The 12,213-nt window shown below is 35.7% G+C and overlaps 1 protein-coding gene across 2 annotated transcripts; it reads right to left on the reverse strand.

Moving 5' to 3' along the window:
• Positions 1-809: 809 nt before the first annotated feature.
• Positions 810-8,784, reverse strand: LOC104887002 (protein REVEILLE 6). 2 transcript variants are annotated; one of them, XM_010671587.4, is made up of 9 exons: positions 8,363-8,784; positions 6,787-6,844; positions 4,372-4,495; positions 4,135-4,266; positions 3,575-3,700; positions 2,658-2,767; positions 2,262-2,321; positions 1,375-1,507; positions 810-1,281 (listed from the first exon to the last, which is right to left on the reverse strand). In XM_010671587.4, the coding sequence occupies exons 1-8, from the start codon at positions 8,575-8,577 to the stop codon at positions 1,400-1,402; spliced, it is 933 nt and encodes a 310-aa protein (XP_010669889.1). In that variant the 5' UTR covers positions 8,578-8,784; the 3' UTR covers positions 810-1,281; positions 1,375-1,399. The 2 variants fall into 2 exon arrangements, with proteins under 2 accessions (XP_010669889.1, XP_010669883.1); XM_010671581.4 differs by having other exon boundaries at positions 4,135-4,275; positions 8,363-8,783.
• Positions 8,785-12,213: the final 3,429 nt, after the last annotated feature.

The following is a 12,213-nucleotide window of genomic DNA, read 5'->3' on the forward strand; positions in this document are numbered from 1 at the left end:
AATGTAACAGTTAATTCTCCTCATTTTTTTTTTCATTTTTCTCTTTTTCTATTTTTTCGTGTATGTCATATATAATAGGATTTATTTAGATAAAAATCCACACAAATTTGCGATTCTTACACACATCAATTTTTGGTTATTTACTTTGATAAAACACTCACAAATTTGATTCTATAACAAGTTGCAAATGTAGTTTTAACATTTTAAGAGTCCATAATTTTGAGAAAAATTTTGTTATCTATTTTCTTAAGTCTAGTGACTTATTTCACCTTTTTAAATATAATTATTAGCAAAATTACTTTCTTTAAAATTTGAATTTTAACTAAAGATATATTGACCTAGTAACTAAGATTAAGATATTGTGAACAAATAAATTACAACTTCAAATCCCCCTTCTCCTTCTTTGTATTGCCTTCGTGACTCACATGAACAAAAAAAAATTCTAAAAAATATGTTCTTTTAATTCAAATTAAATATTCATTTACTATATATTCTTTACATTATAACATATGTTCTTTTCGAATTTAAAATTTACATGTTCTTTAATTTTAAATTATATATTCTTTATAAAAAAATTATATGTTCTTTACTAAATACAATGAACATTGTACCCTATTATGTAATTCACGTTTTGCATAATGATAGCAGCAACTTTTATACCCGGACACAATCTATAACTGGGATTGTTTAGAAAAAAAGGTCATAATGGAGACAATTGACATGAAATTCTTCTTGACAACATGTCCGTATATCTAGAATTTCTTCAGGTTTTCCAATTTGTTCAAGTTATCTCCAATGACAAATGGTCTTCAAAATTAAAGGAACTATTGACGATGTTGATGTTCAAACAAACCTCATCGCTTCACACATGCACAACTTTCTCAGATTCAATATGTACAGATCCTACCTCGCAGCTATGAAAAAAAAAGTTGCAAAAACTTCCGAATAGCAGAAGCATCACTTCCTTGGTTTATATTACAAAAACCTCTAGAAAGGATCTCGAACACTTTACAGCCACACCTCAGAGTCTCAGACATCATGAGTTCATGACCAGGACAGCAAAATTTATATTACAAACCTAAGCTAACATCTAAAGCAACCCACTCAGCTCCAGTGCAAAACCAAAGCAACACGGCTGGAGGGAGGCCCCTTTGTTCCCTCACGAGATCCGTCTCTGCCTCTACTTAAACTTGTGTAAGTATGCATATTATACAAAAGATGTGTATATGAAATATCTCATATTGTTTGAGGTCACTCAAACTTGTATTCTGCTAATTTTTCCTGAAAAAATGGTTTGTCAGCATATATAAAAAGTCAAGATGATAGAATATGGAGAAGGGAAGAAATAATTTGACAAATCTAAACTTTCAATACCTCTTCTTCTTGAACACCTTGGTGATTAGTAAACAGCATGCATCGCATTCTTGGAGTCATCCGGAGCTGGCAAGAGGGAACTACATGACCTGCTTTTACCAGACTCTTGATCATATGATGCAAAGAGCTTCCTCTGCAACCATGGCAGACACATTAGGGCCAGCTCAAGCAACAAAATATGACCAAATCAAAGGCTACTGCCGCAACACAAGTGTTTTTATCTCCTGTTTACACTAGGGCATTTCCAGCCATGACAAAGGAACCCACCCAAAATAACTCAACTGAAAGCAAAAATTGAATGTGATTCATATAGCAACTTCTACCCAACACCCTTTTATTCCATTTGAGGATCACATTCCAAAAAGAAAAGACTATAGATTCATCCTAGCTGACACTACGAATCATTAATCACATAAGCCAAGTTAAATGGACAACTGAGCAACCTGTTCAGTGTATATTGAAACCTACAAAATAACTACAATTCAGTCACACAGGAAAGGTACTGCAGTGCAAAACAAATAGCAATTAAGAAAGTGCAATCGCAACCCAGCCAACTATTAAACCATCTGACTAGATTCAAATACATGAATATTCCTTTATTTTTATTTTTATTTTTATTTTTTTGGGAGGGGGACTTGTTTATTTCATCATATCTCAGCAAAAATCTTGACAAAAACCCGGCTTCATAGAAATTCTGATCACCAATACTAATCACAAAAGAACAATTCCATACAAAAAACAACCGAATAACAACGAGAGACACCCCTTTGCGCATAAACTATGTGCAACACAGGTAAGTGAAGAACATCAAGAATGTATTTCTCGATAGCATACAACTGTACAAAACCACTATAAAGAGTCAATAATGTCTGACAAAGTACACTCACATGTTCCTCAAATTCAGGGCTGAGCAAATTGACTGATAAATTCCTCATCAACAACAATACCTGGTAAGGTCACATAGGAAACACCGTTAATTTTCTCAGGCAGGAATTGATCAGAAACATATGAAAAGCTCCCTGGAAAATTCTGAAATTACTGAAGCTATTCATCACATATATTCTCAGTGCTTCAAATAAGAAGACTAAAATTCAAAGCATTCACAATGCTCTGGGACTCCAGGAGAAAAGTAACTAGTAAATGATAGTAAGTAAATACTGTAATCTACACTTGTGCTTTCATGTGAGTTGTATAACATTAGAGATTTACTTATCTACTATCAGTAACTACACTTACATCCAGCAACCTTTCCCAAATTAATCAAGAAAGGCCAAAGAGCTTACTGTTTCAACATTAATTGGGTCCATTGCCTTTAACCTTTGCAGGTGATCACGTGTGTTGGGGTCAAAGACACTTCCAATAAAACTGTAAACCTGAGCAAAATCTGGCGCAACTGCTCCAAGCGAAAAAGAAACCACAAAGTTAGCATTAGATATACATCATAATTTCCATAGTTTATACTGAAAAACAAGATATCAGAGCAAAATTACGTGGAAGCTGATAAAGAAAATCACGTAATTTCTCAGGCCATACAGAAAAGCAAGAGAACAAACAAATTGTCATCAAGAATGGATATGGCTAATGTTAAGAAAGGGGAACATGGATGTAGTACTAGAAAGCAACTCAAGAAGCCAAACAGAAAGTAGTTTCATTGGTATTGCCAAGCCGTAATGACTGAAGACAGTGGGTAACAGTGAGAGCTAAGGGCACCATCAAATACTAATAGCAAGTTTCACTTTATGCTTAATTCCTTGTTTTGAAATAGACTAGGTCATTTGAGACGAGTACATAAAATTGTACAAGCACTCAGAAGTTGGGGAAGGCATAGCTGACCCCCCTGACGGAGACGAAGAAATAGGTAGTCAACAACCATGTAAGAAGATACGAGAAACACTGGTGTCCAAGATGTCTGCGTACGCATATGCACACACACTCTCCAGAAGAGGAAAAAGAGGGAACTGAAAAAATGAAATCAACGTAATACAAACAATCAATCAGTCTATTTTCAAACAAATGCTCCATATTAAAAACAGCACATGTGTTTCTGTCCTCCACCATGCAATTGTTATACGTCCAAGTCCATTAGGATTAAGAACCAGAATATAATCAAGAGAAAACAACTGAAACAGCCAATAGAGTGCCAAAAAAATGGCCAGACTTTGCCAGCGTCTATATGAAGTTAAACTGAAACGTGCAATACCTTTAATGCGCTCTGCCTGATTTGTCGGGTCAAAAGCTCCAGTCGTCGGCCAAGGGCTTCCGCTCTCATTGCTACTGCTGCAGTAACTATTGTGAGCAATTGAAGACATTGGTAATGCAGCATCGTCTGCAGGAAAGACATGTCAGACTAAAGTTTCCATTTTGTGTTCATTTTTCCAGGAAATTTTTATAACCCTTCACAGCATATATCAGAACACTAGCCTGCAACTTTTGCTTTTAGAAACTCCACTATACATTCTTTCCAATTCTCAATGTAAGTCCACTGAAGGCTCACGAAAGAACCGATCTCTATTGCTAGTATTTAAGTTCTTAGAAAGCATAAATTTTTTGTCCAGTTCCTATAAACTATTAATTCACTCTCCTTTTTTTGAACATCGTCTCCCCTGCAACCCCCCCCAACAACAAAAAATTCAAAAAATCAAGGCTCCTCAATGTGTTATCTTCTGCTAATAATGCTCTTAATATTCAAGGAGATGGTGTGAAAGAAAGATTGCTTGAGCAAGCATCACCCTTTTTCCTGGAGTTGGATAAGAGCACTACCTCTTTTCATATTTGATGAATTGTCAGCCGGCATCGATCCAAAAGTCCAGGATGATGTTGGTGTACTGCCACTTTGATTCGTGAGTACCGATGACGGGTCATGATTGTAAACATGCCCTGTAAATTGATTAGCTGCAGGAGCTATCAAACCACAAAGTCAGATGTACAAGAATTACTAGTACACAGGAAAAGGCCACCAGTAACAAGCAAGCCGACATAGCAAAGTAGTGTACTAACCGATCTTGGAAGCCTTTTGCGGGTATGGATGAGCTGCTTTCCTCTTCGGTCGAGCAGGAGGCACACGTTCATTAGACCCATTCTTCTGAACCTTAAGAAAATACTTTTGAGCATGACTACGTATCTGCAAAAATCATGACCAACCACCTCAGACCAGTAAAAGAGGGAGTGAGGGACTTAGAATAGGCACATTATTTTGATACTAGAGTATTACTGCCTCATCAACATCATAGCTCACAGACAAATACAATTCCATTATATTTCAATGAGCAACGATGACCTAGCTTGTCATCTCGAACGTTGTAACAAGTTGTTCACAATATGACTCAAAAATAACGAAAAAACAAAGTTCATGGAGCAGGAAATTTACAATTTGGATCATTTAGAATTTAGAATACGCATGCTGAGGATGAATAATGAACCTTAATATGGGCGTTTGGTTTCAACAGGGTAAAGGGAATGGAATCAAGAAAGGGGTACAAGGGGAAAGGAAACAAAAACCCTTTGATTAAAAAGGTTGTTTGGTTGCTATAATATTTCTTCCACCTTTCTTCCTCCTCTCACCATTCCTCCACCATTTCTGCCTTCCCTGAAGCTTTGCCGGCTGCCGCTACCCTTCCTCACGCCGGCACCGGCACCTCCGCCGGCACCGTCACCGCCACATCACTCCAACACTGTCGCTGCTTCCCCATCCCCGCGAATGGTCCGTCCCCAGCCCCTATGTCGTCGCCCCTTTCTCACTATTTCTTCTCTATTATCTCACCACCTTCATAAAAGTGAAATTCGAGGTTTAAATGGTCGAATTCGACCATAAAATCTTCAAATCTGAAGTTTTCATGGTCGAATTCGACCATTCCTCCACCATTCTGCCTTCCCTGAAGCTTTCCCCATCCTTAGTGGTGGATATTTACGGTGGTGGTTTTTTTTTTCGATTGGGTTATGAGGGTTTTTGACGGAGGGGGTAACTAGGGTGCGTGCGGTGGCTTTAGGTGATGGTTAGGGTGCTTGTGGAGTTGCGGTGGTGGTTAACGTGGTGGTTTTATTGGCGGTAATGGTGGTTTAGGTGGCGGTCATGGTGGTTTAGTGGCGGTCATGGTGGTTTCAGTGGTGGTCAAGGTGGTTAGGGGGCTTAGACTGGTGGTTCAGTTGTTGGGGTGGTGGGTTCAGTGGTGGATGTGGTGGTTGTGTGGCTGGGTTGGTGGTTGGGGTAATGGTCAATGATTGGTCAAAGCCACCAAGGGGTAGAAGAAAGAAAGGGTAAGTGAAACCTTGGGGGTGGGTGGGGAATGAAAGTAGAGGAGTTTGGGGGAAAGGAGAGGGTAAAGGAAATGATTGATATGTCTTAACAAACAACAACTAAAGGAATTGAGCTAGTTGATTCTCTTACCCTTTTCTGAAAACCCCAAACCAAACGCCCCGTAAGTATATGAGAAGTCATGGGCCCAGATTCAGAATACCCCCAAAAAAAAAAAAAAAAAGAAAGAGAGAAAAGAGTGAACAACATGAAGACTGTCTACAGTCTATAATACGTAAATACCACAATCTACAAGCTTTTTTGGGGGGAGGGGAGATGGAGGGGTCTTGCATATAAATGTGCGTTAAATTTGAATTATGTATTCTAGGAAATTAGCACCAAAGTCATACAATAAATGGAGAACTACAAAGCTGAAAACTTGTCACACAAATTAGAAGCACAAAAGTCCCTCCCTCCCCCCCCCCCCCCCCCCCAAAACCAGAGGAAAAAAAGAGCATGAAATATGAAGACCATATGTATTCCATAAGACTGTGGAAGTGTGGAGACCACAACCTGGGGTGGAGTGGGGTGGGGTAGGGGAGGTGGAGGTTTTAGATTAAAAACACCGAGACCATTGACAAGTGAAAAGTAGCACTCTGCAATTGATCTCCATGCCTACACTTGCAAATGGCATGACCAGCAGAAAACTTAACATGTACCACAATGGCAAGACTTTCACAGTTCCCAACACAGATAGTCATTGCAGGTATGACTTCAAAATATAATACTATACATAGGAGTTCCTGAAAAGCATTCATTCAGCTGCATATCCTATCAGATTAAGAGCTGTAGAACAATAGAATACATACTAAGGCATGTGGATGGTCTTTCAATGCCAAGGGGTATTACAAGCACAAACTAACCTATAACCACGCCCTGGAGAGCCTAACATGACTTGCAAAACTAAAACAAAGGAACAAGATCGCAGCTAAACTATCCCGCACACTTTACCACATACATTAACCTCTAAGACTATAGCGGATGAAACCCCTTAAGGTCAAATTACACTCAAAGTACAAAAATTAAATTATGGATGTCGAACAAGAAATGGCAGATGTTTCTGACAAATGGCCAACCAGCCCTTAGAAAAATTGAAAAGCAGAAGATTCTATATCATATACCTGAATAACCGTCTTGGAACCAACAAAGGCTTCAATCTTCTTCCAATCACGATCAAATCTGAGACAGAACTGGGAAGTTAAAAGCGAAGTTTTTTGGGACACATCTAATATTAACAGACTACAAACACATATATAGCTTGCAAGAGCTGCAAAGAAGCATTCCTCCAACTATTTTCAAAGGCACTAGCTCCATACCTCCTTCATTGGATAGCTAGGACAAACGAAGATGAAGAAAGAACTCCTACATTCTAATCAGAAATTTCCAGAAAATTATTCAAGCAAAGAAGTCAAAACAGCTGCATGAAAATCCAATATTGTTCCTCCGAGATTGTGGTTTCCTATACTTGAAAGATCTACATCAAGCTTCCACTCAAGTTAACATTTCAAATAAAACCTTTGGATCCAACGTCAGTCTTCTCTATATGATTGATCAACCAAAAGTGACAGCTTTGATGCGGTTACCGCCATAAGTAAAACAAAGATCACGACGCAAAGTTAAAGACCCCAAGATCAAGGAATATTTCGAGATAAGAGCCGAATATAATATCTAGGTTCATTTCTAAGAGTAGAACTCTCAAGAAACCTCCCATGATCAAGCAACAGCAAAGCTTAATAGCTGGTATAACATCTAGGTCACTATGGAGTTATTTAGGTGCACTTTAATTACATAGCATTTAAGTGAGGTCTAGTTAGTAGAATTAGAAGGCCAACAAATCCAACACACACACACATAATAAAGCTGCACAACTTACACTTTTTGTGAATTAGATTCTTGCAATCGCTTAATTTGAATATGTGACATGTTTTGGAAAAATCCTTCACTATTATTGGAAAAAATTTGCACTTTCCATCACACGGTCGAAGTACCTAAGATAAGAGCATCTCAAAGGTCCAATCATAAAACAATCCCTATATAAAGGAAGGTGACAATTTTTTTCTGAATATTCAAAAACAATACACAATCATATTCACCAACATTCCTCTCCTCCCTACCAAAGGCCAAGACTATTGAGTCTCCTCATACATACAACCGCCCCAAATTCATCGACATACTAATGAAGTCATGGACAAGACCCCCAAGTTCAACTTGTCTCCGGCTAATATCACATTATTATGCAGCTATCCTCTGTACTTAAAATCAACATGTCATATAGTCCCAAACTTTCAAATGTAACAACTATGTCTATTCGAACTTCGCTTCTCAGTTCTTGGCAACTAACTCACATTTTCGTGGTTCCTCATAATTCTGACCCAGCATTGCTACACAAAAGAGGTCGCAGCATAAATCAACTGTATAAAACAGCCTACTTGCAATTGTAATCAATCAACTTAAACAACCGACAAACATGTAAAGCAAATTCAAAACTCAGCACAATTCAACATGAAATTCCAAGGAATTATAAAAAAAACAGAGCTAAAAAAACAAAATCAAGAGTATATATTCTAAAATCCCTAATAAACAACCATCACCAAATCAATTAGAATTACAAATACAATCAATATCACCAAATTAACGCAATCAATCAACTCCACGAAAACCTAACTGACGAAATAAAATGAAGAGAGAGAAACTCACAATTGAAGAGCTTCTAGAAACTTATCGTGCTCTTGCTCAGTCCAACTTTCTCTAGACTTAGTGATCGTATACGGCTTCCTCACCTTCTTACAGTGATCCTCCACTGATGGAATTACAGATTGACCGGAAACCGGCGATTTTACCGGAGGACTAGAATTGACTCCGGTAAGTGGAAAACCAGAGGAAAAATCTAGGTCTAATTCTTGCGATTGCATCGAAATACACAACTTTCAATTGATAAAATTGATTGATAATTTCTTGTTGTTGTTCGTAAATTGATTGATTTTGTATTTGTGTTTATGAATTTGGTAAGTTTCTGGAAAATGGCAAGAATTTCTAGTGGTTTTATTAATAAGATGAGTAACTAACCGCCTTTTGTTTTTAGTTATTTTATTTTTATCTATGTGGTGCTGGACTATGGAGGCATAAAATGTCTTGGGTGGTGTATAGTAATTTATTGTGACTTATCATATAAAATTTGACTATATTAATTGAGGTTAGTGTAAGTGTTTAAAGATTTCTTCCTCCTTAATTAAGATTTTGGGTTTAATTTTGAGTATGGAAAAAATCCTAACTCAGAGATGTTGTTTTTGAAGGTATCTAACTATTTATGCAAACTTCCGTAGGAGATTAGTCCACTAATTGAAGATGGTGGGAAACTCCTCATGATAGGATCAAAAAAATTGTACTTCCTCCGTTTCAAAATAGATGCTACATTGTTGACTTTTCCACTATTCATGAATGAGGTTTGACCATGCATAATTTACTATTAGGTAAAATCAAATGTTATAATGTAATATGTTGTTGGATTTGTCTTAATGTATATTTTCAGAAAATCAAAATTTTATTCTTTACTCTAATACATAATTAAAGATATTAGTAGTCAAAGTAGTGCCTCGACAAGTGTTTTAGTCAACAATGTACCATCTATTTTGAAACGGAGGAAGTATATAAAAATCGACTATATCGTACGGAAATCTAACCTATTATAAAATTGATACTCCCTCCGTCCCAAAATATAGTTCCCATTTCCATTTTGGGTGTCCCAAAATATAGTTCCCATTTCCATATTTAGTTCCACATTTTTCCGTAATTTGTCTAGAAAAATCGTATCCCATCATTTATTTGCTTCTTGAATTTTGTTTTTTCCTTTGTTTATTCAACCAAATTGTTACAATTAATGCTCTTTCACCAATTATCTTCATTCTCTCTCCTAAAATCATCTTTTCCCATACAACATTTATTTAAATAAACAAAAAATCTTTACTATCCCAACTTGCATAAATTACCGTGAAAAAAAGGAAATGAAAACTATATTTTGGGATGGAGGGAGTATTATATAAAAATTGACTATATTAAATGTAATTGTATAGTCAAAAGTATCGAGTAAAAAAAAGGAAATGAGAGTATTTCGATTTACAATAAGTTATTGTGAATCCATTCATTGAATTTATGAATTTTTTTGTTTGCAGGACTGAGGAAGCAGGGGTAGAATAATAATTTTGATATGGGGTTTTAGGGCATTGATTTTTGATGAGTACTGCCAATATAAATAATAACGTGCCATTGTGTGAGGATGCTAGTGTAAATGTTAAGGGATGTGTTGTCGTGTGGGCAAGGCTCAGTGTAATTGCACGCCCTAGTTTTTTGGAATTGATGATCTTATGTTTCAAGATTGGTGAGCTTGCTTGCTGGTTGTATTTGTAGTATTGGATGGCAATATTGGCAGATATATGATGATTGTATATCATACTCCCTCCGTCCCATAATATAGTGCCTATTTCATTTTTGGTGGGTCAAAATTTAAAATCTTTGACCGAATGTTCTCATTTGTATATATAAAAAAATATATTCATGTGAGATCTTGTTAGATTTGTCTCAATATGTAGTTTCATAATATCAACTTTTTATATTTTTTATTAATACGAAATTGAAGATATTAAAGGTCAAAGTTACGTCTTAAAGACCGTGTAAAAAAGAAACAAGCACTATATTAAGGGACGGAGGGAGTAGTTTAATGCAAAGACTCATGGAGTCATGGTGGAACCTCATGAGTCGTGAGTGTAACTGTGTGTGAATTTATGTGCAATGGCCAATGCTACATAGTTAACTCATTAAAAATAGAGCATTAAAAACCATTGGAACTTATGAATTGGATTCCACTATTTATTTATTTCTATTAGTAGTGGGTTATTGACCTACTACATAGATAAAGTTTTTCCTGAATTTATGAGGGGAAAACTCTATTTTGCTAAATTTTAGGAGCTTTACTAGACGTCTTATTATTAGAGGTTAAATGACATCTCGTTGATATATGGAAATACTAAAATAAGTATAACTAGTACGAAAATTCAAAATTGATACTAAAGTTTACTTTTACTTTGGTACTAACTTGTTCTCTCCAACTTATTTTCAGTTCAGTTGCAATCTGTTCAGTTCAGTTCCTAATTTATTTATTATCATTACTATTAGACATTAGTTATAATTAAATTCAGTTCAGTTACAATCAGTTCAGTTTAGTTGCATTCAGTTCAGTTCAATTGTTTTATGCCGAATAGAACAGGCTCTAAGTACGAGTTACTTTGGTATTGGTACCAATTTTACTGAGGTTTGGTATAAGTTGGTACTAAAACTTACTTTACACTTTGGTACTAGTACGAGTTACTTTGGTATTGACACCAATTTTTTTAAACTTTGGTACCAGCTTCATGGGACAACCATTTGTCTTTTTGCGCAAAATGTCAATAATATCCCTGTGAGAGGCCATCTAGTTAGTTAACTAGATATTCCTCCGATTTTTATTAGTTTGTCCATTTTGACTTTAATACTATTCACATATATGACATTGACTATCTCTTGTGATTTACGCTTAAGGAAAAAATAGTCATATGAGGTCTTGTTGGATTCGTCTCAATGCGTATCATGCAAATATCAACTTTTTGTAATTTTTGCTTATTAGTAATTAGAGATATTAAGATTCAAATTAGTACCTAGATAAATATTCTCCAAAAAAAATAGGTAAATTTTTTTTTTTTAAATGTAAGGTCGCTAAAATAATATCTTAAAACTAATAAGTCAAAAGTTTAAGTAACTAAAATTTAACTATAGATGATAAATATACTAAATTTATATAATACATGAATTAATTGTCTACGATATAGGGATGAACTTGTACGGATACATCATATATGTAATGGGATAATTATAAACGCTTTGAATATAGACATTTTTGTGATCTATCAAGTCCCACATTCCCAAGCTTGGCTCAAGTCGACTTGACTAGATAATGGGGGTGTTTGGGGCAGGGAGTTTTAGAGAGAGTTTAGAGTTTTGACCAGTAAAAACTCTAATTTGGGTTTTTAGTGAGAGAAGAGCTTTTTCATGAGAGTTTTGGAGAGAGAAAAAACAAATGATTATTTTATCCATATAATTAATACTAAAATTTGTTTTTTAAAAAAAACATATGTCCATAAATGTCATTTTACATGCTCTAAAAAGTACAAAATTCTAGACAATCAGCTAAGTGTTACCAAACACCTTTACGCAACAATTATTTAAATCAGCAGTCAAATCCTCTGAACAAAAAAGTAATCATCTAACCACAAACTCTAAACTTTAACCTTTAAACTCTATACTCTAATCACCAAACAGGGCCAATGTGTTGAGCATGGTTTGATTTACATGAGTGAAAGTTCAAAAAGATTTTATAGCGGCTCAAATGTATGAATTGAATAAAGTGATGACTTAAGATTTGCTATGTAAATTAAAAAGTATGCTCTTATATAGTTATATTCAATTAGTTGCAACTCTTTACACAGATAGTCTACATTTCAGCCAAGGACACATGAAAT

Source organism: Beta vulgaris, chromosome 1 (genome assembly GCF_026745355.1).
Source record: "Beta vulgaris subsp. vulgaris cultivar EL10 chromosome 1, EL10.2, whole genome shotgun sequence".
Taxonomy (NCBI): domain Eukaryota; kingdom Viridiplantae; phylum Streptophyta; class Magnoliopsida; order Caryophyllales; family Amaranthaceae; genus Beta; species Beta vulgaris.

Excerpts from the sequence above, each read along its gene's own strand:
- LOC104887002 (XM_010671581.4), bottom strand. The coding sequence starts at position 8,577 with ATGCAATCGCAAGAATTAGACCTAGATTTTTCCTCTGGTTTTCCACTT. Across the intron at positions 6,845-8,362 it reads TTTCTAGAAGCTCTTCAATT|ATTTGATCGTGATTGGAAGA; the intron begins GTGAGTTTCTCT and ends GTTCTGTCTCAG. Across the intron at positions 4,276-4,371 it reads GCAAAAGGCTTCCAAGATCG|CTCCTGCAGCTAATCAATTT; the intron begins GTTAGTACACTA and ends GTGGTTTGATAG.